Genomic DNA, 27,249 nt, shown 5'->3' with positions numbered 1-27,249 from the left:
ACAGAGACCCATAGACTCATCACACAGAGACCCATAGACTCACCACACAGAGACCCACAGACTCATCACACACACAGAGACCCATAGACTCACCACACACACACATCTGTAACGTAGCTCTCAGAGACACCGTCTTGCTTTGTTACACGTGTATTTATTATGAATAAAGTCCGCCGACTCACTGATAACGGGTAAACCCGCGAGTGACTGTGTTGCACGTGGCTAACCTGGGTGGCTCTATTCTGAGACGGCGCAACTCTAGCCTTCCACGACTGCAAGGTGGCCCACTTCCAGGACGACCATGAGGACCGGCCCGCTACGAGGTGACGACTACAGCAGCCCGGAGCCCCGTTTCGCGCCGGCTTTTATCCCCCTCACGGCCCGGCCACGCCCCTATTCCCGAACCCCTCCCTCACCGCGCCCGGCCCGGCCCTGTCTGCCGGTCTCTCTCTCTCTCTCTGCCCTTGTTACGATTCACGACCGTTGGGTCCCGCGCTACGCCTCGCGCGAACCTGTCGAAGCCGGTCGCGTCGGTCGTTAGCAGCGGCCACGTAGGTCGCACGTTACCCGGACGTGACCCTGTGCCTGTTCCCTGACGTTAATTGGTAACCATGGCCACGGGGAGCCGTACTGTCCCTACATCGCCCCGTACTGTCCTTACACATGTACAAGAATTAAAAAAAAGATAGATCCCCCCCCCCCGTGTAGCCTGTAACAGACTGTGGGGGCAAAGTGCTGTTAGCGAGCAGCACCAATGAAGGCCGGAACGGCACACGAGGGGGTGGGCGTCGAACACCACGCCCGGCCGCCTTTGTCTCCCCAGTGGCGATGTTTACTACGCGCCACGCCAGGTACGCATTTGAGGCTGAGTCGACCTAGGAGAGGCCCAAGACCGGTGTTGGCCGTCAGCGGGAATCGAACCCAGGTCACGGGGTTTGTAGCAAAGTGCACTTACCGCTACATTACCACTCCCCTCATACACACACACACATATAATAACACATATACTGCACACACATATATACTGTACACATATATACACACATCTAGACGCATATATACACACATATACACACATATACATACGCATTTACACAAACATATACAGTGGTCCCTCGTTTATCGCGGGGGATACGTTCTAAAAATAACCCGCAATAGACGAAATCCGCGAAGTAATAAGCTTTATTTTTTTACAATTATTATACGTGTTTTAAGGCCGCAAAACCCATAACCACACACTTTTATACACTTTTCTCAGACAGGCATTAACATTGTCTCACATTTCTCTCTCATTTAAACACTCTCAAAGTTCACACTTTCGCAGATTTAACAAAAATTAAGTACAATATTCGTAAATTAAACCAAAGATCAAAACCTGTTTTCCAGCCCAAACATTTTTGTAAATCTGGCTAGCCGAACGCATTCTGTGCTCCCTTAGCTAATCAGGACGCAGAACACACGTGCGGTTCTCCCTTAGCCAATCAGGACGCCGAACACATGTGCGGTTCTCCCTTAGCCAATCAGGACGCCGAACACAATGCGCGTTCATACTGTACGCAGGAAAAAAAAGCATGCAAAATTACACTAAAAAAATCCGCGATACAGGGAGGCCGCGGAAGGTGAACCGCGTTATAGTGAGGGACAACTGTACACACAAACATATACAACAACCGCCATTCTCCACTAAGCGGCGGTGACGTCACCACGACGCTTGTGCCAGGCTATGTGCATGTTGAGGCCACGTGAAGTGTCGAACGCCCGCTGGCAGGAGGTCACGGGGCAGACCCAGCAGGTGCCACGGGTCGACTGACTGAGATGACTGAGATGACTGGCCGATGCGCCACCTGTGCCAACCTGCTGTGCTTTAGCCACCCGGCGCTCCGCTCGTTGTTGTGAACGTCGCTCCTCCACCCTCTGTTGTTGTTGGAGGGCGACTGCCTCCAACTGCCCAGTAGCGTCCTTCACGAGCATCCTCCACAGAGGCTGATCTTGACCCCGGTGGTACCAGTCATCGGCAAGTCCACTCAGCTCCACGTCCTCCTGTACCACATCACTACATCTCTTCTCTAGTCCATGTCATGCCCGTTTAGCCCCCTCTATCCGGCCTAGCAAAAGCTGTTTGGGCATGCGGTGGCTGGGCATGCGGGCTACATGACCCAGCCAAAGCAGCCTTGCCTTGCCGGGGGAGCTCATCGATGGGACTTTTCCAGATCTTTCAAGGATTTGTGAGCTCCTCACACAATCCAGCCTGGTTAAACCCAGGATGGATCGTAGGCAGGCTAGCGTAAATGTTTATAACCGGCGAAGATGTTCCATTTGGAGGGGTCCACGTTTCGCAAGTGTAGAGAAGGGAGGACATGACTGTGGTTGAGAAATCTTGAAGCTTCATGTGGAGCGACAGACCAGGAAACTTCCACACAGCGTTACGCAACCGATTAAAAGATAATGCCGCTCAACTGATTCGGAGCCGCTCATGAGCACACTGTCCAGGTATGGGACGCTCTCCCAACAACCCAGAGCCCAGGATACTGATGGTATCATAGGCCTTGACCAGGTTAATAAAGTAGACATGTAGGTCTTGTTGAAATTTCCTACACCTCTGCTGTAGCAGACGGACAGAAAATATGGCATCTGTACAGAACCGCCCTTTCCTGAAACCGCATTGGGGCTCCGCAATCCTCTCCTCAGCATGCCTGGCAAGGCGATGTTGAATAGTCCTTGCCAGGACCTATCCCGGCACACTGAGGAGTGAGATGCCCCTGTAGTTACAGTCTGTGCGATCCCCCTTCTTAAAGAGGAGGACCACCAGGGCATCCTTCCAATCCTGCGGAACCCATCCATTGGTCCAGATTGTTGTTCAGCAGCATTTCGCTTGGGAGGTCATCTCTGCCTGGTGCCTTTCCTGGTCTCAGACTCTGGATCGCCTTCAGTACTTCCTCAACAGATGGCACCTCAGCCAGCCACTCACAGGGGGTGACTTCTTCCAATATTTGAGGCACCGCAGCCTCAGCAGGGTCCTCCCACTTTGTGCCACGATGTTTTCCAAGCTGAGGGATTTCCCCTCCGCAGGACCTCACAGAAATGCTCAGCAAATCTGCAAACCTGTTCCTGGGGGTCGGAATTTGGATCACCGTTCTTTCCCCTAATTATGGCAATAGTTGTGGTGCTGCAGGTTATTTTTTTGATGGCGTTAAATAGTGATTTGTGATCGTGGGTCATTGAGACAGACTCCATCTCCTCATCAACCCGCGACCACCACCCATCCTTGCAGCGCCTCACGGCTCTTCGAACCTTCGAGTGAAGACTGCGGTAAGCCTCGCCATTCTGACATCAGATGCTGTAGACGATGAGAGTGGGCCTGTCGCTTTTTCTCAGCCAGCCTGAACACCTCCTCTGTCAGCCAGGGTCTCTGGGGGAGTTTGGACAGTGTACCCAAAGTAGCCATTGCAGCTGCATGAGCCACAGTCCTAAATCTCGCCCATTTCCCCTCTACATCAGGAGTGGGGGACGATGCCAACCCCAGCCATAAGCGATGATGAAATCCTTGCAACTTTCATCAGCTAGCTGAGACCAGGTCACTATGGGTTTGAATGGGGTCCTGGGTGTACACCCACCACCGGAGTGGAAGAACGGCAGACGCATATTACAGATTACAAGTCGATGGTCAGTGGGCAGATCATTTCCACGATAGGTCCTGGTGTCAAGGACATGGGCCCGCATCCGCTGTTCCATCACTACGTAGTCCAGCAGATGTTCTTGCTTGGACCCAGCATGCATCCATGATGTTGTGTGGAAGCGCTGATGCCGGAACAGCGTGTTGGTAATTGCAAGCCCATGGGCTGCACAAAAGTCTAGCAGCTTCCTACCATTTTTATTCAGCTGATCTGGCCCATAACCTTCCAATCACTCCAGGCCAGGTGCCAGCATCATGGCCAACTCGGGCATTGAAGTCGCCCAACAAGATTACTCTATCCCGAGGGGCCACTTTAGCCAGCACCTGTGACAGGAGGTCATAGAAGGCATCTGACTCATCGGCCTTGCATGCATCCCTCCACGGATGTTCGTCTTCGGTGGGGGCATAAGTAACCATGACCACCACTCCTCATCTCCGATTGATGGGAAGGCGAGCCCAAAGTAGCTTGGTGCTTACAGCTTCCCACACCTCACCACCACGCTCCCACGCCCCTTCATTCTTTTGTTCAGAAGAAGAGCCACTCCCTGTTGTTTGGTAGTCTTCTGCCCCTAGTAAAGGACTGTCCACCTCTCATGGTGGCAGGAGCCAGAGCCGGTCTACTGGACCTCCTGAATACCAAAGAGATCCAGGCGGTACCGGTCCAGCTCCCGACAGAGGAGTGGCAGCCTCTCCTCCGCAGTGAGCATTCGGACATTCCACGTGGCCACACGTAGTGGTTTTTTGTTGTTTCTGGAGGAGCCCCGAGGGTAAGGATTCAGTCTCCTTGGCCATAAGACGTCATAGACGCCTGTCCCCCCGGGGCCTCCGGCACAAGCGTATTAATTATATATTTTAGATGTGGTTTAGTGGTAATTTATTGAAGGTGGAGGGGTTACCAGCCCCTCGCACCCGTCCAGAGCCCCCATTTGGTCGCTGTGGTGGCTACAAACGCCATGAGGGGAATGGCGAATCGAAATTGGCCCTCCTCCCACGGCACTGCTCACCACAGCGTTACCGTCTAGCACACACACACACGTATACACACACACACACGTATACACACACACATACACACGCAACAAAGATCCCCCATGTAGCCTTAACAGACTGTAGGGGCAAGTGCTGTTAGCGAGCAGCACCTATGAAGGCCGGAACGGTACACGAGGGGGTGGGTGGCCAGCACCACGCCCGGCCGCCTTTGTCTCCCTAGTGGCGATGTTTACACCCCGCACGAGGTACTCATTTGAGGCTGAGTCGACTTAGGGGAGGCCCCGGGACCGGTTCAGATAATCGTCACCGGTGTTGGCCGTGAGCGGGAATCGAACCCGGGTCGCCGGGTTCATAGCGCAGCGTAGCGCTAACCGCTACACTATCGCTCCCCATACATACACACACAGACACACACACACATACACACACACGCACACATTCCCCCACCGCTCCCCACACCCGTAGAGGAGGGTGAGATGTGGCGCAAGCATTTACAGCCGCCACGGTTCAAAGTTGTCGAGGTGGTGGTGGTGAGGGTGGCGGTGGCGGTGGTGTTTCTATTTTCGTGGTCATGGCATTGTTCACATTTTGTCTTGATTGGACCCAAATCTGTGGTTAATCATTCACTCTGGCGATGACGGAGTGGGGGAGCCAGGGCGTGAAGTCAGTCAGGGGTACCTCCGGCAGAGAGATGTTGACTACCTCGCCCGGTGCGCAGGAGGTCGTGGGTTCGATCCCGACCCTGACGACGCCTGTATTTGGTGAGATGTTAACTACCTCGCCCGGTACGCAGGAGGTCGTGGGTTCGATCCAGACCCTGACCATGCCTGTATTTGGTGAGATGTTAACTACCTCGCCCGGTACGCAGGAGATCGTGGGTTCGATCCCGACCCTGACGATGCCTGTATTTGGTGAGATGTTAACTACCTCTCCCGGTACGCAGGAGGTCGTGGGTTCGATCCCGGCCCTGACGACGCCTGTATTTGGTGAGATGTTGACTACCTCGCATGATACGCAGGAGGTCGTGGGTTCGATCCCGACCCTGACCATGCCTGCTGCTGCTGCTGTATATTTGGAGTCTGCGTCTCTCTCCCGTGGATTTGTCTCCGGCTCCTCCGCCTTTCCCCCCCTCCACGTTTAGAATCGACGTCACCACGGCGTTCAGAGAGTCTGGCTGCTGCCGTGAATGTCCACGTGATGATGATGATGGTTGTGGTGGTGATGATGGATGGTGATGGTGGATGGTGATGATGGATGATGATGATGATAGATGATGATGGATGGTGATGGTGGATGGTGATGGTGGATGATGATGATGATGGATGATGATGATGATGATGGATGATGATGGATGATGATGGATGATGATGATGGATGATGATGATGATGGATGATGATGATGATGATGGATGATGATGATGATGGATGATGATGGACGATGATGGATGATGATGATGATGGATGATGATGGATGGTGATGTTGGATGATGGATGATGATGGATGATGATGATGGATGATGGATGATGATGGATGATGATGGATGATGATGATGATGGATGATGATGGATGATGATGATGGATGATGGATGATGATGGATGATTTTGATGGATGATGATGATGATGGATGAATGTGAATGATGATGATAGATGATGATGATGGATGATGATGGATCGTGATGATGAATGATGATGATGGATGATGATGGATGATGATGATGGATGATGATGACGATGATGATGGATGAATGATGAAGATGATGGTTGAGCAGCTATCACTTGTGATTGCCACGTGGTAGCGCTTCTGAAAATTCAACTCCACAGCGACGTGTGGCCTTGTTCCTGGTGAAAAAGAATTTAGTTTGTTTTAGTGATTTTCTTATCTCTACTTTGTGGTTGTGACGTTCTGAGCCTGTGGGACCCTCCCCCGCCTCCCCTAACTGGACCATCTGTGGTAAAGAGCTTTATAGATCATCGGATTCTGCCTCCTGCAGTCCAAATAGACTAGTCTGAGTGAATGCGTTCGCTGGTGCGACTGTCTCTCTGTGTCTCTCTGTGTCTCTGTCTCTTTATCTGTCTCTCTGTCTGTCTCTCTGTGTCTGTCTCTGTCTCTCTGTCTTTCTCTCTGTGTCTATCTCTCTCTGTCTCTCTGTCTCTCTCTCTGTCTCTCTGTCTGTCTCTCTGTGTCTGTCTCTGTCTTTCTCTGTCTCTGTCTTTCTCTGTGTCTGTCTCTCTGTGTCTGTCTCTCTGTCTTTTCGCTCTGTGTGCCTCTCTCTCTGTCTCTCTCTCTGTGTCTATTTATGTCTCTCTGTGTCTGACTCTGTCTCTCTGTCTCTCTCTTTGTCTCTCTGTATGTCTCTCTCTCTGTCTGTCTCTGTCTTTATCTGTCTCTCTCTCTGTCTCTCTCTGTCTCTCTCTCTCTGTCTCTATCTCTCTCTCTGTCTCTCTCTCTGTCTGTCTCTGTCTTTATCTGTCTCTCTCTCTGTCTCTCTCTGTCTCTCTCTCTCTGCCTCTCTCTCTCTCTCTGTCTCTCTCTCTCTCTCTGTCTCTCTCTCTGTCTATATTTTCTTACAATCAGAGGAAACAAGAAGATCCTCGGTGTAGTCGGCACTTTGCTTCGTTCATCATTTAGTTCTTTTTTACGCTTTGCTTTATGCAAACCCCCCCCATCCCCCCCCCCTTTTTAAATGAAAGATTTAACAAAAGATTTCTCGCTCTGGCTCTCCTTACCCCTCCCTCCTCTCTCCCCCCCTCTCACCCCCTCACTCTCACCCACTCTCTCTCTCACCCCCTCTCTCTCTCTACCCCCCTCTCTCTCTACCCCCTCTCTCTCTCTCTACCCCTTTCCCCCTCTCTCTCTCTACCCCCCTCTCTCTCTCTACCCCTCTCTCACCCCCCTCTCTCTCTCTACCCTCACTCTCTCTCTACCCCCCTCTCTCTCTCTACCCCCCCCTCTCTTCTCCCCTTCTCTCTCTCTACCCCCTCTCTCTCTCTACCCCCCTCTCTCTCTCTACCCCCCTCTCTCTCTCTACCCCCCTCTCTCTCTCTACCCCCCTCTCTCTACCCCCCTCTCTCTCTCTACCCCCCTCTCTCTCTACCCCCCTCTCTCTACCCCCCTCTCTCTCTCTACCCCCTCTCTCTACCCCCCTCTCTCTCTAACCCCCTCTCTCTCTCTACCCCCCTCTCTCTACCCCCCCTCTCTCTCTCTACCCTCTCTCTCTCTCTACCCCCTCTCTCTACCCCCCTCTCTCTCTCTACCCCCCTCTCTCTACCCCCTCTCTCTCTCTACCCTCTCTCTCTCTCTACCCCCTCTCTCTACCCCCTCTCTCTCTCTACCCCCCTCTCTCTACCCCCCTCTCTCTCTCTACCCTCTCTCTCTCTCTACCCCCCTCTCTCTACCCCCCTCTCTCTCTCTACCCCCCTCTCTCTACCCCCCTCTCTCTACCCCCCTCTCTCTCTCACCCCCTCTCTCTCTACCCCCCTCTCTCTACCCCCCTCTCTCTCTCTACCCCCTCTCTCTACCCCCCTCTCTCTACCCCCCTCTCTCTCTCTACCCCCTCTCTCTACCCCCTCTCTCTCTCTACCCCCTCTCTCTCTACCCCCCTCTCTCTACCCCCCTCTCTCTCTCTACCCCCTCTCTCTACCCCCCTCTCTCTCTCTACCCCCTCTCTCTACCCTCCCTCTCTCTCTCTACCCTCTCTCTCTCTACCCCCCTCTCTCTCTCTACCCCCCTCTCTCTACCCCCTCTCTCTACCCCCCTCTCTCTACCCCCCTCTCTCTCTCTACCCCCTCTCTCTCTCTACCCCCCTCTCTCTACCCCCCTCTCTCTCTCTACCCCCCTCTCTCTACCCCCTCTCTCTCTCTCTACCCCCCTCTCTCTACCCCCCTCTCTCTCTACCCCCTCTCTCTCTACCCCCCTCTCTCCCTCCTCCATGTCTGTGTTCCCCCTGTTTTCTACGTAATTTCTTTTTTTCTCACTTTAAACTACGACAAGTGCTGCATCTGCACGCAGCCCTCCTCGCAGTCCTACGGCCTCCGACTGGCAGCTCACAATCTGCACGCACAGAGAGATCTCTCTACCGTCGCCTGCCACCGAGCACGCGGCCCTGCACCAGCGCCCACCGCTCCTCGAAGGCCGTCACGGCGTGGGTCAGCCGCGCCGCACGGCGGAACTCCGGGCCCACCACACCCCCTGGCTCCGACCGGAGCGTGGAAGATGCCCCAGGGCTGCCGGCCGGACGTCGCCCCTCCAGGGCCACCTTCCTCGCCCTGTGTGCACGGCGAGCTCGGCGTAGCCGAAGAGCAACGCTGACCAGCCCCCTGAAGATGTTGTGGTCCGTCGCCCTTCGGGTATCCAAAGATGAGGACCGTCGGGGGGAGAAGTGGAGGCTGAACCTCAGGAGGATGTTTCTCAGGCGCTTGAACACAGCGAGTCCAGGCTCTCGCACTCCACGTATCGGCGCGCCACCGTCTCCGCTTTACCGCGGGACCGGCACGCCGGGGACGTGTCGGCGAAGCGCGCCGGGGAGGCGTCGGTGGCGACGGTGCCGTGGGCGATGCTCCGGCCGAGGTCGCCGATGCGGTCGTACGTCGGGCTGCGGTGGAGTTGCCTCCAGCGAGGCCTCTCCAGAGAGACGCAGGGCTAGGGGCTCTCCTCCAGGCGTGGTCCTTGTGGCTCCTCAGGGTGTCCTGTTGGTGGGACCGGACCACGTAGGAGTAGAGCCCCTTCCTCTTGACGTTAGCGAAGGCCACCTCCGGCAGGTCTCCCGGCCGGCACGGGTCGCGATCCGCCTTCGTTTGTCGGCATTGGCGATGCAGCGGCACGACTGAGAGCTCCGGTGGAGGGGGATCGAGAGGGGCCTCGTCATCCCCGACGCCGATGGGGGGTGGCGTTCTCCCCATCGCTGCCGCTGAGAAGGCCCCCTTGGCTTCGTCTCTCTGTCTCTGTCTGTCTCTCTCTCTGTCTCTCTCTGTCTCTCTGTCCTCTGTCTGTCTTTCTCTCTGTCTCTCTGTCTCTGTCCTCTGTGTCTGTCTGTCTCTCTGTCTCTGTCTCTCTCTCTGTCTCTCTGTCTCTCTGTCTGTCTCTGTCTCTCTGTCTTTCTGTCTCTCTGTCTCTGTCTGTCTCTCTCTGTCTCTCTGTCTCTGTCTGTCTCTCTCTGTCTCTGTCTGTCTCTGTCTGTCTATGTCTCTCTCTGTCTCTCTGTCTGTCTCTGTCTCTCTGTCTGTCTCTCTCTCTGTCTCTCTCTGTCTCTGTCTGTCTCTCTCTGTCTCTCTGTCTGTCTCTCTGTCTCTTGTCTGTCTTTCTCTCTGTCTCTCTCTGTCTCTGTCCTCTGTGTCTGTCTGTCTCTCTGTCTCTGTCTCTCTCTCTGTCTCTCTGTCTCTCTGTCTGTCTCTGTCTCTCTGTCTTTCTGTCTCTCTGTCTCTGTCTGTCTCTCTCTGTCTCTCTGTCTGTCTCTGTCTGTCTATGTCTCTCTCTGTCTCTCTGTCTGTCTCTGTCTCTCTGTCTGTCTCTCTCTGTCTCTCTCTGTCTCTGTCTGTCTCTCTCTGTCTCTCTGTCTCTCTCTGTCTCTTTCTGTCTGTCTCTGTCTCTCTGTCTCTGTCTGTCTCTCTCTCTCTGTCTCTGTCTCTCTCTCTGTCTCTGTCTCTCTGTGTGTGTCTCTCTCTGTCTGTCTCTGTCTCTCTCTCTGTCTCTGTCTCTCTCTCATCTCGGGGGTATAAACGGAGAGACGCAAAGTGCAGGTGAGGGTGGAGGTGAGAGGAGTGGAACGGGGGAGCGGTGGTGCAGCGGTTAGCGCTACGCTGCGCTACGATCCTGGCGACCCGGGTTCGATTCCCGCTCACAGCCACCACCGGTGACGATTATCTGAACCGGTCCTGGGCCTCCCCTAGGTCGACTCAGCCTCAAATGAGTAACCCGGTGAGCTGTGTAGTGAACATCGCCACTGGGGAGACAAAGGCGGCCGGGCGCTGCTACTCGCTACTAACAGCACTTGTCCCAACAGCATCGTGTGGGCTACCTGGGGGAGCTTTGTCTTTGTAGAGAGTATGTGTGGGTGGGTGAGTGAGATGGTGAGTGGGTGGGTGAGTGAGTGGGTGAGTGAAATGGTGAGTGGGTGGGTGAGTGAGTGGGTGAGTGAGTGGGTGAGTGGGTGAGTGAGATGGTGAGTGGGTGGGTTAGTGAGTGGGTGAGTGAGTGGGTGAGTGGGTGAGTGAGATGGTGAGTGGGTGGGTTAGTGAGTGGGTGAGTGAGTGGGTGAGTGAGTGGGTGAGTGGGTGAGTGAGATGGTGAGTGGGTGGGTTAGTGAGTGAGTGGGTGAGTGAGATGGTGAGTGGGTGGGTTAGTGAGTGGGTGAGTGAGTGGGTGAGTGGGTGAGTGAGATGGTGAGTGGGTGGGTGGGTGAGTGAGTGGGTGAGTGGGTGAGTGAGTGGGTGAGTGAGTGAGATGGTGGGTGATTGAGTGAGTGGGTGAGTGAGTGAGATGGTGAGTGGGTGAGTGAGATAGTGGGTGAGTAAGTGAGTTGAGACAGTGGGTGAGTGAGTGAGTGAGATGGTGAGTGAGATGGTGGGTGGGTGAGTGGGTGAGTGGGTGATTGAGTGGGTGAGTGAGATGGTGGGTGATTGAGTGGGTGAGTGAGATGGTGAGTGGGTGAGTGAGTGGGTGAGTGAGATAGTGGATGAGTGAGTCAGTGAATGGGTGAGTGGGTGAGTGAGTGGGTGAGTGAGATGGTGGGTGATTGAGTGGGTGGGTGAGTGAGATGGTGAGTGAGATGGTGAGTGAGTGAGTTGGTGAGTGGGTGATTGAGTGGGTGAGTGACATGGTGGGTGATTGAGTGGGTGAGTGAGATGGTGAGTGGGTGAGTGAGTGGGTGAGTGAGATAGTGGATGAGTGAGTGAGTGAATGAATGGGTGAGTGAGTGAGTGGGTGAGTGGGTGAGTGAGATGGTGGGTGATTGAGTGGGTGGGTGAGTGAGATGGTGAGTGAGATGGTGAATGGGTGAGTGAGTGAGTGAATGGGTGAGTGAGTGAGTGTGTGAGTGAGTGAATGGGTGAGTGAGTGAGATGGTGGGTGATTGAGTGGGTGGGTGAGTGAGATGGTGAGTGAGATGGTGAATGGGTGAGTGAATGGGTGAGTGAGTGAGTGTGTGAGTGAGTGAATGGGTGAGTGAGTGAGTGGTGGGTGATTGAGTGGGTGGGTGAGTGAGATGGTGAGTGAGATGGTGAGTGGGTGAGTGAGATAGTGGGTGAGTAAGTGAGTGAGATAGTGGGTGAGTGAGTGAGATGGTGAGTGAGATGGTGAGTGAGATGGTGGGTGGGTGAGTGGGTGAGTGAGATAGTGGGTGAGTGAGTGAGTGAATGGGTGAGTGAGTGTGTGAGTGGGTGAGTGAGTGAGTGAGATGGTGAGTGGGTGAGTGAGATGGTGAGTGAGATGGTGAATGGGTGAGTGATTGGGTGGGTGAGTGAGTGAATGGGTGAGTGAGTGAGTGGGTGAGTGGGTGAGTGAGATAGTGGGTGAGTGGGTGAGTGAGATGGTGGGTGAGTGAGTGGGTGAATGGGTGAGTAAGTGAGTGAGTGAATGGGTGAGTGGGTGAGTGAGATAGTGGGTGAGTGAGTGTGTGAGTGGGTGAGTGAGTGAGTGAGATAGTGGGTGAGTGGGTGAGTGGGTGAGTGAGTGAGTGGGTGAGTGAGTGAGATAGTGGGTGAGTGAGTGAGTGAATGGGTGAGTGAGTGAGATAGTGGGTGAGTGGGTGAGATGGTGAGTGAGTGAGATGGTGGGTGAGTGAGATAGTGGGTGAGTGAGATGGTGGGTGAGTGAGTGAGTGAATGGGTGAGTGAGTGGGTGAGTGAGAGGGGAGGGGGGGTGAAGGGAGGGGTGAGGTGAAGGGGGTGAGGTGAAGGGGGCGTGGCGGGGTTTTCCCGCTAATCTTGACCACGCCCTCGTGACCGCCGTTCCCATAAAAGCCCTCGCGCGCGCTCCGCTCGCGCTGTTCTCTCTGTTGCTGAGGCCGGATCGATTACCTCCGATTTGACTTGGTAGCGGTCGAACAATTTCGATTGGATCGATTCCGAATTATCGATTGGTCGGAGGCGTTTTGTGGGGGCGGGTGGTTGCAATCGATTCGATTTATATTCGGAGGCAGCGATTCGATTCCGTCAGATGTAATATTTAATTATTTGGGTGTTTGATGAGGCGTTAGTCGTGATATTAAAAGGGGTAATTTTTTTTAAGGGATTGATTTTTTATAGTTATTAATAGCACCGCAGTAGCTGTGATTTCGTCATAAATGTTGTTAGTTTTGTTTTCGTATCGCTCGTTTTAGCCACAAAAGCGTTAATTTATCGTCGTTCTATTGGCAATAACTCTCCAGCACAAGATTAAGTTTATTTAATTATAAATGTAAAAAAAAGAACACAGTTCTGGGTGGAATTAAATAAACATTTAACGGCAGACTTAGGCGGAAGGAATTCTTTGAAGAATAAAAATTACGACTAATATATATTTTTTAAAATAATTTCGACGTATTGTCAACATTGTTCGGGTGGAATTTATAACCGATTTTTTAAAATAGTTTAAATATTGTTTTAAACACATTTTAATCATTTACTTTTTTTAACAAACTAACTTTTTAAAATGTATATCAGTATTTTGTAAATTTTATTTCGATGAATTAATTTGTATTCGTGAGAGGCTTTTACCTAAAGTAGTCAGTTCTAATTAGCAGTAGTTAGCACTAACTATAGTGCTATAGTAGTTAGCACTAACTATAGTAGTTAGTACTAACTAGTAGCTAGTACTAACTATAGTAGTTAGTACTAACTATAGTAGTTAGTACTAAGTAGTAGTTAGTACTAACTATAGTACTATCATTAGTACTAACTATAGTACTAAAGTAGTTAGCACTAACTATATTACTATAGTAGTTAGTACTAACTATAGTAGTTAGTACTAAGTAGTAGTTAGTACTAACTATAGTACTATCATTAGTACTAACTATAGTACTAAAGTAGTTGGCACTAACTATAGTACTATAGTAGTTAGTACTAGTTAGTACTATAGTTAGTACTAGTTAGTACTAACTATAGTAGTTAGTACTAGTTAGTACTGACTATAGTAGTTAGTACTAACTATAGTAGTTAGTACTAACTATAGTAGTTAGTACTAAGTAGTAGTTAGTACTAACTATATTACTATCAATAGTACTAACTATAGTAGTTAGTACTAACTATAGTAGTTAGTAAGTGACCACAGTAGAAAGGGCTTACCTGGCTTGAAGGTCATCCATGGCCACTGCACCACTGCCACAACTACCGGTGCGACCACAACCACCGGTACCACCGCCACAACTACCGGTGCCACCGACACAACTACCGGTGCCATCACCACAACCACCGGTGCCATCGCCACAACCACCGGTACCACCGCCACAACTACCGGTACCACCGCCACAACTACCGGTACCACCGCCACAACTATCGGGGCCACCGCCACAACTACCGGTGCCACCGCCACAACCACCGGCGCGACCACAACCACCGGTGCCGTCGCCGCCACAACTACCGGGGCCGCTGCCGCTGCTGCTCGTCCTGGGCCTGGCCCTTCTCGCGACCGCCGGCGGCGGCGGTGCGGCGGCATCGTCGGCGTCGCGGTCCGTGGAGGACGTCACCGCCCGCGACTTCCTGGCCCAGTTCGACACCGAGGCCCAGGCTCTGTACTACGCCTACGCCCTGGCTGACTGGGACTACAACACCAACGTCACGGACGCCAACGCGCAAGCTTCGGTCGGTACCGGGGTGGGGTGGTGGGTGGGCGTGTGACGTCGGGTGGACGTCACGGAGGGTGGCGGATGTTGGGGTTGGCGTTAGGACGATCTTGAGTTGGCTTGGTGGTCGACGTTGGGTCGACGTTGGGGTTGGCGTTAGGACGATCTGGAGTTGGCTTGGTGGTCGACGTTGGGTCGACGTTGGGTTGACGTTGGGTTGACGTTGGGTTGACGCTAGGACAATCTGGGGTTGACATGGGTCAACGTTGGATTGACGTTGGGTTGACGTTGGGTTGACGCTAGGACAATCTTGAGTTGGCATGGGTCAACGTTGGGTCGACGTTGGGTTGACGCTAGGACAATCTGGAGTTGGCATGGGGTCGACGGTGGGTCAACGTTGGGTTGACGTTGTGTCGACGTTGGGTTGACGCTAGGACGATCTTGAGTTGACATGGGGCCAACGTTGGGTCGACGTTGGGTTGACGCTAGGACAATCTGGAGTTGGCATGGGGTCGACGTTGGGTCGACGTTGGGTCGACGTTGGGTTGATGTTGGGTTGACGCTAGGACAATCTTGAGTTGACATGGGTCAACGTTAGGCCGACGTTGGGTTGACGTTGGGTTGACGCTAGGACAATCTGGGGTTGACATGGGTCAACGTTGGATTGACGTTGGGTTGATGCTTGAACAATCTTGAGTTGGCATGGGTCAACGTTGGGTTGACGTTGGGTTGACGCTAGGACAATCTTGAGTTGACATGGGCCAACGTTGGGTCAACGTTGGGTCAACGTTGGGTTGACGTTGGGTTGACGCTTGAATAATCTTGAGTTGGCATGGGTCAACGTTGGGTTGACGTTGGGTTGACGCTAGGACAATCTTGAGTTGACATGGGGTCAACGTTGGGTCAACGTTGGGTCGACGTTGGGTTGACGTTGGGTTGACGCTAGGACAATCTGGGGTTGACATGGGTCAACGTTGGATTGACGTTGGGTTGATGCTTGAACAATCTTGAGTTGGCATGGGTCAACGTTGGGTTGACGTTGGGTTGACGCTAGGACAATCTTGAGTTGACATGGGCCAACGTTGGGTCAACGTTGGGTCAACGTTGGGTTGACGTTGGGTTGACGCTTGAATAATCTTGAGTTGGCATGGGTCAACGTTGGGTTGACGTTGGGTTGACGCTAGGACAATCTTGAGTTGACATGGGGTCAACGTTGGGTCAACGTTGGGTCGACGTTGGGTTGACGTTGGGTTGACGCTAGGACAATCTGGGGTTGACATGGGTCAACGTTGGATTGACGTTGGGTTGACGCTAGGACAATCTTGAGTTGGCATGGGCCAACGTTGGGTCAACGTTGGGTCGACGTTGGGTTGACGCTAGGACAATCTGGGGTTGACATGGGTCAACGTTGGATTGACGTTGGGTTGATGCTTGAACAATCTTGAGTTGGCATGGGTCAACGTTGGGTTGACGTTGGGTTGACGCTAGGACAATCTTGAGTTGACATGGGCCAACGTTGGGTCAACGTTGGGTCAACGTTGGGTTGACGTTGGGTTGACGCTTGAATAATCTTGAGTTGGCATGGGTCAACGTTGGGTTGACGTTGGGTTGACGCTAGGACAATCTTGAGTTGACATGGGCCAACGTTGGGTCAACGTTGGGTCAACGTTGGGTTGACGTTGGGTTGACGCTAGGACAATCTTGAGTTGACATGGGCCAACGTTGGGTCAACGTTGGGTCAACGTTGGGTTGACGTTGGGTTGACGCTTGAATAATCTTGAGTTGGCATGGGTCAACGTTGGGTTGACGTTGGGTTGACGCTAGGACAATCTTGAGTTGACATGGGGTCAACGTTGGGTCAACGTTGGGTCGACGTTGGGTTGACGTTGGGTTGACGCTAGGACAATCTGGGGTTGACATGGGCCAACGTTGGATTGACGTTGGGTTGATGCTTGAACAATCTTGAGTTGGCATGGGCCAACGTTGGGTCAACGTTGGGCCAACGTTGGGTTGACGTTGGGTTGACGTTGGATTGACGCTACGACAATCTGGGGTTGACATGGGCCAACGTTGGGTTGACGTTGGGTTGACGTTGGATTGACGCTAGGACAATCTGGGGTTGACATGGGCCAACGTTGGGTTGACGTTGGGTTGACGCTCGGACAATCTAGAGTTGGCATGGGTCAACGTTGGGCCAACGTTGGATTTACGTTGGAACAATCTTGACTTGATATTGGACCGACGTTGAGTTGACGTTGTACCAACGTTGAGCTTGACGTTTTGCCAACGTTGGGTTGACGTTTGGCCAACGTTGGATCAATGTTGGACCAACGTTGGATCAACGTTGGGTTGACGTTGGGCCAACGTTGGGCTGACGCTTGAACAATCTTGAGTTGGCATAGGCCAACGTTGGGGTGACGTTGGGCCAACGTTGGGTTAACAATGGAACAACGTTGGGCCGACGTTGGAACAACGTTGTGTTGACGTTGGACCTACATTGGGTTGACATTGGTCCGACGTTAAGTTGACGTTGGACCAACCTTGGGTTGACGTTGGACCAACGTTGAGTTGACGTTGTACCAACGTTGAGCTTGACGTTTTGCCAACGTTGGGTTGGCGTTTGGCCAACGTTGGGTTGACGTTGGGCCAATGATGTTGGGTGGACGTTTGACCAACGTTGGCCCAATGTTGGGTTGACGTTGGACCAACGTTGGGCCAACGTTGGGTTGACGTTGAGACAACGTTGGGGTGACGTTTGGCCAAAGTTAGGGTGACGTTTGGCCAACGTTGGGTTGACGTTCGGCCAAGAATGTTCGGTTGACGTTTGACTAACGTTGGGTTGACGTTGGACCCTATATAACGGCTCAAGATTGTATTCTGTTTTTACACAGAATACAAACTTCCACAGACAACGAAAGATAGAATATACTGCAGTGTCATTTTTGCGGGGCGACGTTTCGGGCAACAGCCCTTCTTCACCAGCGCATAAATGATCGACTCGTTTCCATGCGTGCGCTCTGGAGGAGGGCCATTGCCCGAAGCGTCGGCTGTTTAGTTCACCGATGTGCGTTTGCTTCTTGATTGCCGAGTACTCGGGGGAAGAAATCTGCGGAAGCCCCCTCACTGATGTGTGTGTGCGTTGCGTCTTAGCGGCCGATTTCTACGGGAAGAAATCCGCGGAAGCCCTTTACTGATGTGTGTGTGAATGCTGCTGCATAGCTACTGATTTCTATCAGAAGAAATCTGCGGAAGCCCCTCACTGATGTGTGTGTACGTTGCATCATAGCGGCCGAGTTCTACGGGAAGAAATCCGCGGAAGCCCCTTACTGATGTGTGTGTGTGAATGCTGCTGCATAGCTACTGATTTCTATCAGAAGAAATCCGCGGAAGCCCCTTACTGATGTGTGTGTATGTTGCGTCTTAGCGGCCGAGTTCTATGGGAAGAAATCCGCGGAAGCCCCTCACTGATGTGTGTGTACGTTGCGTCTTAGCGGCCGAGTTCTACGGGAAGAAATCCGCGGAAGCCCCTTACTGATGTGTGTGTGAATGCTGCTGCATAGCTACTGATTTCTACTGGAAGAAATCCGCGGAAGCCCCTCACTGATGTGTGTGTACGTTGCGTCATGGCGGCCGATTTCTACGGGAAGAAATCTGAGGAAGCCCCCCTCACTGATGTGTGTGTGTGAATGCTGCTTCATAGCTACCGATTTCTATCAGAAGAAATCAGTGGAAGCCCCCTCGCTAACGTGAATGTTGCGTCTTAGCTGCGGAGTTATATGCGAAGAAATCCGAGGAAGCCCCTCTCACTGATGTGTGTGTGAATGCTGCTTCATAGCTACCGAGTTATATGAGAAGAAATCCGTGGAAGCCGCTCACTGATGTGTGTGTGTTGCGTTTTCGCTGCTCAATTATATTGGAAGAAATCTGCGTAAGCGCCTCACTGATGCGCCTGAATGCTGCGTCTTAGTCGCCGAGTTCTATGGAAAGAAATCCGCGGAAGCCCCCCTCACCGATGCGTGTGAATGCTGCGTCTTAGTCGCCGAGTTCTATGGAAAGAAATCCGCGGAAGCCCCCCCCTCACCGATGCGTGTGAATGCTGCGTCTTAGTCGCCGAGTTCTATGGAAAGAAATCCGCGGAAGCCCCTCACTAACGTGCATGTTGCGTCTTAGCGGCCGAGTTCTATGGAAAGAAATCCGCAGAAGCCCCCCGTCAACCGATGCGTGTGAATGCTGCGTCTTAGTCGCCGAGTTCTATGGAAAGAAATCCGCGGAAGCCCCCCCCCCCCCCTCACCGATGCGTGTGAATGCTGCGTCTTAGTCGCCGAGTTCTATGGGAAGAAATCTGCGGAAGCGCCCCACACCGAGCTACCCGTGTGCGTGTTTCTCAGAATGTGAAGGCCGCCGAGTGGTCCGAGTTCTACGGGAAGAAATCCGCGGAAGCTCGCCAGTTCGACTTGTCTAAGATCACCGACCGGACGCTGAAACAGCAGCTGGAGATCCTGCGGGAGGAGGGGAGTGGAGCCCTTTCGCCTGACAAGTACGCACAGGTACGCAGGCAGCATCATCGTCAGCAGCAGCAGCATCAGCAGCAGTAGCAGCATAAGCAGCAGCAACGTCAGCAGCAGCAGCATCAGCAGCAGTAGCATGAGCAGCAGTAGCATCGTCAGAATTAGCATCTCCATCAGCAGCATCATCATCAGCAGCATCATCAGCAGCAGCATCATCAGCAGCAGCATCATCAGCAGCAGCAGCTGCAGCAGCATCATCAGTAGCAGTAGCTGCAGCATCATCATCAGTAGCATCATCATCAGCAGCAGCATTAGCAGCAGCATCATCAGCAGCAGCAACATCATCAGCAGCAGCAGCAGCATCACCATCAGCAGCAGCAGCATCATCATCAGCAGCATCATCATCAGCAGCAGCAGCATCATCAGAAGCAGCATCATCAGCAGCAGCATCATCATCATCAACAGCAGCATCAGCAGCATCCGCTGCAGCATCATCATCAGCAGCATCATCATCAGCAGCATCATCATCAGCAGCAGCAGCAGCATCGTCAGAAGTAGCAACGTCGTCACCGGCATCATTAGCAGCAGCATCATCATCAGAATAATCAGTGGTATCGGCAGCAGCAGCATCATCATCATCAGCAGCATCATCATCAGTGTATTCGATTAATGGTTATTTCGGGTTAACAGTATAATCCATAACGGAATGTTTTCGGGCTTAGTTAGCGTAAAATAGAAATGCTTGATTTAGTTAAACCCGCCCCCATCCGACGACACAGCCAATGGGGGTAAGGGGATTTGTCACGTGATCCTCATGGTGGTACCAAATAAAACAAAATGGCCGAGGCAATGAAACGCGTTGCAGTAAAACCTTTGGATTTCGAGCGCAATTCCTTTGCTGAAACGTGTTTTGTAATCCAAAGCGCCCGTACGTCAAAGCGCTCCCGCAGTGTACCGGTTGTGATCACGGTGACGCTCGGCGAGACGAAGCGTACTTACACGTCACGTCGCTCGTAACTGCAAGACCCTCGCTCGTTCATCAAGTTATTACATTCATTTACAAAATTTCTGCTCGTCTTGCGAAACGCTCGCAGGTCCAAGTTGCTCGCAACCCACAAGTGTTTCGCTGTACTTTCTGGGACGCTATTTTTTGTTCCCAGGGATGGGCGCCTGGCTCCGGCGACTCGGGGTACCGATAGATCCGAAATCGGTGGCACTGCGCGATGTTGAAACGCCAAACACTCGCGTTGATAAAAAATTAAAAAGAAAATCCGTTATCGAAACGTTGAACTTTGAATAGCGCAAACCTGGGTTCGAAGATTTCGCGGCTGCAGGAATTAAACCTTTGGTTCCTTCGGTAAAGTCACGGAGAATTGAATGTAATTAAATAATGATGATGGAATACGACGTTTCGATTGTAACACAAGCGACCATCATCAGGTACAAGTGAATGAGAAAACAATAACTAGTAAACTTGGAAATAAAATGCAATACAACACAGAGAGTCGGCTAATGTAAAAGTCAACACCCCACCTGGTTGATTCTGTTCCTCCAAAGATTGAGAAATTTGAGAGAGAGAGAGACTCACACAGAGACACACAAGCAGAGAGAGACTCACACAGAGACACACAGACAGACACACAGAGAGAGACACACAGAGACACACAGAGAGAGACACACAGAGACACACAGAGATAGACACAAGCAGAGAGAGATACACACAGAGACACACAGAGAGAGACACACACATAGACACACAGAGACAAACAGAGAGAGACACACAGACAGACACACAAGCACAGAGAGACTCACACAGAGACACACAGAGAGAGACTCACACAGAGACACACAGAGAGAGACACAAGCAGAGAGAGACACACAGAGAGAGACACACAACGTAGACACACAGACAGACACACAAGCAGAGAGAGACTCACACAGAGACACACAGAGAGAGACTCACACAGAGACACACAGAGAGAGACTCACATAGAGACACACAGAGAGAGATTCACAAAGAGAGAGACACACACAGAGACACAGAGAGAGACACACACATAGACACACACACAGACACACACACACACACAAGCAGACACACAAGCAGAGAGAGACTCACACAGAGACACACAGAGAGAGAGACACACAACATAGACACAAAGACAGAGACAGAAGCAGAGAGAGACTCACACAGAGAGACAGAGACACATATATAGACACACAGACAGACACACAAGCAGAGAGATACTCACAGAGACACACAGAGAGAGACACACAACATGGGCACACAGGCAGACACACAAGCGGAGAGAGACTCACACAGAGACAAACAGAGATAGACACAAGCAGAGAGAGAGACACACATAGACACACAGAGACAAACAGAGAGAGACACACAGACAGACACACAAGCAGAGAGATACTCACAGAGACACACAGAGAGAGACACACAACATGGGCACACAGGCAGACACACAAGCGGAGAGAGACTCACACATAGACAAACAGAGAGAGAGACACACACATAGACAACACAGAGAAACAACGCCTCTGTGTCGAGGCCTTAAATAGAGAGAGAGGGGGTTAGTGCTGGGTTTAACTCTCCAACACACAGCAACCGGTTAGTGCTGTACTAGTAACGAATTGTAAATGTTGTAGTTCGTTTAACTCTCCAACACACACAACCGGTTAGTGCTGTACTAGTAACGAATTGTAAATGTAGTAGTGGGTTTAACTCTCCAACACACAGCAACCGGTTAGTGCTGTACTAGTAACGAATTGTAAATGTAGTAGTGGGTTTAACTCTCCAACACACAGCAACCGGTTAGTGCTGTACTAGTAACGAATTGTGAATGTTGTAGTGGGTTTAACTCTCCAACACACAGCAACCGGTTAGTGCTGTACTAGTAACTAATTGTGAATGTTGTAGTGGGTTTAACTCTCCAACACACAGCAACCGGTTAGTGCTGTACTAGTAACTAATTGTGAATGTTTTAGTGGGTTTAACTCTCCAACACACAGCAACCGGTTAGTGCTGTACTAGTAACGAATTGTAAATGTTATAGTGGGTTTAACTCTCCAACACACAGCAACCGGTTAGTGCTGTACTAGTAACGAATTGTGAATGTTGTAGTGGGTTTAACTCTCCAATACACAGCAACCGGTTAGTGCTGTACTAGTAACGAATTGTAAATGTAGTAGTTGGTTTAACTCTCCAACACACAGCAACCGGTTAGTGCCATACTAGTAACGAATTGTAAATGTAGTAGTGGGTTTAACTCTCCAACACACAGCAACCGGTTAGTGCTGCACTAGTAACGAATTGGCCACGTTCTGTTTACGTGACAAACCCCTTACTAGTTGGCTGCGTCGGGTGGTGGCGGGTTTAACGACACAACATTTATTTATATCAGAACTCCTCTACCTACGTACGAGTTAGGTTACAGAGGTCCCAACTGTACTCCTGTCGATTCCAAACGTGTTGTGCGGCGTGTACACTAGACACGGGGAATGGTTTTCAAAGTTGTATAATCTCCTGTAGATGTAGATTCCACTGGTTCTTCACGTTCTGCAGATGTAGATGCCACTGGTTCTTCATGTTATGTAGATGTAGATGCAACTGGTTCTTCACGTTCTGCAGATGTAGATGCAACTCGTTCTTCACGTTCTGCAGATGTAGATGCCACTGGTTCTTCATGTCCATCAGATGTAGATGCCACTGGTTCTTCACGTTCTGCAGATGTATATGCCACTGGTTTTTCACATTCTGTAGATCTAGATGCCACTGGTTCTTCACGTTCTGCAGATGTAGATGCCACTGGTTCTTTATGTTCTGTAGATGTAGATGCCACTGGTTCTTTACGTTCTGCAGATGTAGATGCCACTGGTTCTTCACGTTATGTAGATGCCACTGGTTCTTCACGTTCTACAGATGTAGATGGCACTGGTTCTGCAGATGTAGATGCCACTGGTTCTTCATATTCTCCAGATGTAGATGCCACCGGTTATTCAAGTTCTCCAGATATGCCACTGGTTATTCACGTTCTGCAGACGTAGATGCCACTGGTTCTTCACGTTCTGCAGATGTAGATGCAACTGGTTCTTGACGTTCTGCAGATGTAGATGCCACTGGTTTTTCACATTCTGTAGATCTAGATGCCACTGGTTCTTCACGTTCTGCAGATGTAGATGCCACTGGTTCTTCACGTTATGTAGATGCCACTGGTTCTTCACGTTCTACAGATGTAGATGCCACTGGTTCTGCAGATGTAGATGCCACTGGTTCTTCATATTCTACAGATATAGATGCCACCGGTTATTCACGTTCTCCAGATATACCACTGGTTATTCACGTTCCGCAGACGTAGATGCCACTGGTTCTTCATGTTCTGTAGATGTAGGTGAAACTGGTTCTTCACGTTCTGCAGATGTAGATGCCACTGGTTCTTCACGTTCTGCAGATGTAGATGTCACTGGTTGTTCACGTTCTGCAGATGTAGATGCCACCACCACCATCTATTGCGCGGCAATTGAACTTACGACCCTCGGTCCGAACAGGCATCTAGACATCCGGACGGGTTTATTTGTATCTCTGAAAGTTCCTAAGTCGAATGTTCGTAAGAAGAGGAGTCCCTGTACTGTCGAATGCCGACTGTTAATTGATGGTGACTGATTGTGGTATGACGTTGTCTTGTTGCTGCTGCTGCTGTTTCTACTACTGCTGTTTCTACTACTGCTGCTACTGCTACTACTGCTGCTGCTACTACTACTGCTGCTACTACTGCTGCTGCTACTACTGCTGCTACTACTCCTGCTACTACTATTACTGCTACTACGACTGCTGCTGCTACTACTACTGCTACTACTATTACTGCTACTACGACTGCTGCTGCTGCTACTACTACTACTGCTGCTGCTACTACTACTACTGCTGCTACTACTATTACTGCTACTACTACTACTGCTGCTACTACTATTACTGCTACTACGACTGCTGCTGCTACTATGGCTGCTGCTGCTACTACTGCTGCTACTACTACTGCTGCTGCTACTACTGTTACTACTACTGCTGCTACTACTGTTACTACTACTGCTGCTACTACTGCTACTACTGTTACTACTACTGCTGCTGCTACTGCTGCTACTACTACTGCTGCTGCTGCTACTGCTGCTACTACTACTACTGCTGCTACTACTGCTGCTACTGCTGCTACTACTACTGCTGCTACTACTACTACTACTGCTGCTACTACTGTTGCTGCTACTACTACTACTGTGGCTGTGTTTTGTAGCTGAACGCAGTCATGGGCAACATGAGCAACATCTACAGCACCAGCAGGATCTGCTATCCAGACGACCCAAGCAAATGTCTGAGACTGGACCCAGGTAAATGCCGGTGCCTGTAACACCCGTGGGTCCCTATGAGTACGGGGTGCGGTCAGGGGAGGCAGGGGGAGGCAGAGCCTCACCTGTTATACTCCAATGAAAATAGCTGTTACGAAAAAAAAAAATCAAATAAAAAATTTATATTAAGATTTTTGCCACTGATCTGTGCTACAAATGTCATTTCTGTACGATTTCAATCATTCGCTGCCTCGCGAGAGGTGAGGCAGCGACGAGCTCAGCCTCCCCTCTGATTGCGCAACACCCTCAGTGACTGGATGGAGCGCGGGCAATAAGCACGTGCCTGTTACTATCTCAGTACGTCACCAATGTGATGTTTGTAGACCCCTTCATTTCATGTCCTCGTCTTCCATACTCCAGGTTAACTTATTTCACGTACTACGTGTATAAAGATATTTAGGCACGCTGGTCTCATGAAACTGCAATGAAAAAGCACCAGGGGAGGCAGCTGTCACATCTGCCTCACCGAAGGGGGACGTGTCTAACATGCCCCCCTCTGCGAGGCCACGCCCCCTCAGCGAGGCCACGCCCCCCTCAGCGAGGCCACGCCCCCCTCAGTGTGTGAATCTGGCTTTGACACTAGCCACTGCCTCCCCAGCCATTGACCTCACCGCACGTCACTGGTACGGAGGGGGGGCGGGAGGTCTCTGTGGGTCTCTATGAGTACGGGAGGGGGTCTCTGTGGGTCTCTATGAGTACGGGGGGAGGTCTCTGTGGGTCTCTATGAGTACGGGGGGGGGGGTCTCTGTGGGTATCTATGAGTATGGGGGGAGGTCTCTGTGGGTCTCTATGAGTACGGGAGGGGGTCTCTGTGGGTCTCTATGAGTACGGGGGGAGGTCTCTGTGGGTCTCTATGAGTACGGGAGGGGGTCTCTGTGGGTCTCTATGAGTACGGGGGGGGGGTCTCTGTGGGTCTCTATGAGTACGGGGGGAGGTCTCTGTGGGTCTCTATGAGTACGGGGGGAGGTCTCTGTGGGTCTCTATGAGTTCGGGAGGGGGTCTCTGTGGGTCTCTATGAGTACGGGGGTAGGTCTCTGTGGGTCTCTATGAGTACGGGGAGGGGGTCTCTGTGGGTCTCTATGAGTACGGGGGGAGGTCTCTGTGGGTCTCTATGAGTATGGGGAGGGGTGGGGGAGGTCTCTGTGGGTCTCTATGAGTACGGGGAGGGGTGGGGGAGGTCTCTGTGGGTCTCTGAGTACGGGGGTAGGTCTCTGTGGGTCTCTATGAGTACGGGGGGGGGGGGTCTCTGTGGGTCTCTATGAGTATGGGGGGAGGTCTCTGTGGGTCTCTATGAGTACGGGGGGAGGTCTCTGTGGGTCTCTATGAGTACGGGGGGAGGGGGGAGGGGTCTCTGTGGGTCTCTATGAGTACGGGGGGAGGGGGTCTCTGTGGGTCTCTATGAGTACGGGGGGAGGGGGGAGGGGTCTCTGTGGGTCTCTATGAGTACGGGGGGGGGGTCTCTGTGGGTCTCTATGAGTACGGGAGGGGGTCTCTGTGGGTCTCTATGAGTACGGGGGGGGTCTCTATGAGTACGGGGAGGGGTCTCTGTGGGTCTCTATGAGTACGGGAGGGGGTCTCTGCGGGTCTCTATGAGTACGGGGAGGGGGGTCTCTGTGGGTCTCTATGAGTACGGGGGGAGGTCTCTGTGGGTCTCTATGAGTACGGGGAGGAGGTCTCTGTGGGTCTCTATGAGTACGGGGAGGGGTGGGGGAGATCTCTGTGGGTCTCTATGAGTCCGGGAGGGGGTCTCTGTGAGTCTCTATGAGTACGGGGGGAGGTCTCTGTGGGTCTCTATGAGTACGGGGGGAGGTCTCTGTGGGTCTCTATGAGTACGGGGGGAGGTCTCTGTGGGTCTCTATGAGTACGGGGGGAGGGGTCTCTGTGGGTCTCTATGAGTACGGGGGAGGTCACTGTGGGTCTCTATGAGTACGGGGGGAGGGGTCTCTGTGGGTCTCTATGAGTACGGGGGGAGGTCTCTGTGGGTCTCTATGAGTATGGGGGGAGGGGTCTCTGTGGGTCTCTATGAGTATGGGGGGGTGGTCTCTGTGGGTCTCTATGAGTACAGGGGGAGGTCTCTGTGGGTCTCTATGAGTACGGGGGGAGGTCTCTGTGGGTCTCTATGAGTACGGGGGGAGGTCTCTGTGGGTCTCTATGAGTACGGGGGGGAGGGGGTCTCTGTGGGTCTCTATGAGTACGGGGGGAGGGGGGAGGGGTCTCTGTGGGTCTCTATGAGTACAGGCGGAGGTAGGTCTCTGTGGGTCTCTATGAGTACGGGGGGAGGTCTCTGTGGGTCTCTATGAGTACGGGGGGAGGTCTCTGTGGGTCTCTATGAATACGGGGGGAGGTCTCTGTGGGTCTCTATGAGTACGGGGGGAGGGGGTCTCTGTGGGTCTCTATGAGTACGGGGGGAGGGGTCTCTGTGGGTCTCTATGAGTACAGGCGGAGGTAGGTCTCTGTGGGTCTCTATGAGTACGGGGGGGGGGTCTCTGTGGGTCTCTATGAGTACGGGGGGGGGTCTCTGTGGGTCTCTATGAGTACGGGAGGGGGTCTCTGTGGGTCTCTATGAGTACGGGGGCGGTCTCTATGAGTACGGGGAGGGGTCTCTGTGGGTCTCTATGAGTACGGGAGGGGGTCTCTGCGGGTCTCTATGAGTACGGGGAGGGGGGTCTCTGTGGGTCTCTATGAGTACGGGGGGAGGTCTCTGTGGGTCTCTATGAGTACGGGGAGGAGGTCTCTGTGGGTCTCTATGAGTACGGGGAGGGGTGGGGGAGATCTCTGTGGGTCTCTATGAGTCCGGGAGGGGGTCTCTGTGAGTCTCTATGAGTACGGGGGGAGGTCTCTGTGGGTCTCTATGAGTACGGGGGGAGGTCTCTGTGGGTCTCTATGAGTACGGGGGGAGGTCTCTGTGGGTCTCTATG

General features: G+C 52.2%; 1 protein-coding gene across 1 annotated transcript in view; it reads left to right on the top strand.

Annotated features, from left to right (window-relative positions):
* The first annotated feature begins 13,814 nt into the window (after nucleotides 1–13,814).
* Nucleotides 13,815–27,249, top strand: part of LOC142906763 (angiotensin-converting enzyme 2-like) — a 45,209-nt gene continuing 31,774 nt past the window's right edge. The window contains exons 1-3 of the mRNA XM_076055209.1: nucleotides 13,815–14,439; nucleotides 18,809–18,967; nucleotides 24,220–24,313. Coding sequence (XP_075911324.1) covers nucleotides 13,942–14,439; nucleotides 18,809–18,967; nucleotides 24,220–24,313 — 751 coding nt within the window. The 5' untranslated portion in view covers nucleotides 13,815–13,941. The remainder of the gene's footprint in view (nucleotides 14,440–18,808; nucleotides 18,968–24,219; nucleotides 24,314–27,249) is intronic.

Source organism: Petromyzon marinus, chromosome 70 (genome assembly GCF_048934315.1).
Source record: "Petromyzon marinus isolate PM22_M1 ecotype Great Lakes invasive population chromosome 70, UKy_Petmar_22M1.pri1.0, whole genome shotgun sequence".
Lineage (NCBI taxonomy): Eukaryota > Metazoa > Chordata > Hyperoartia > Petromyzontiformes > Petromyzontidae > Petromyzon > Petromyzon marinus.
This window is presented reverse-complemented; position numbering and strand designations above follow the sequence as displayed.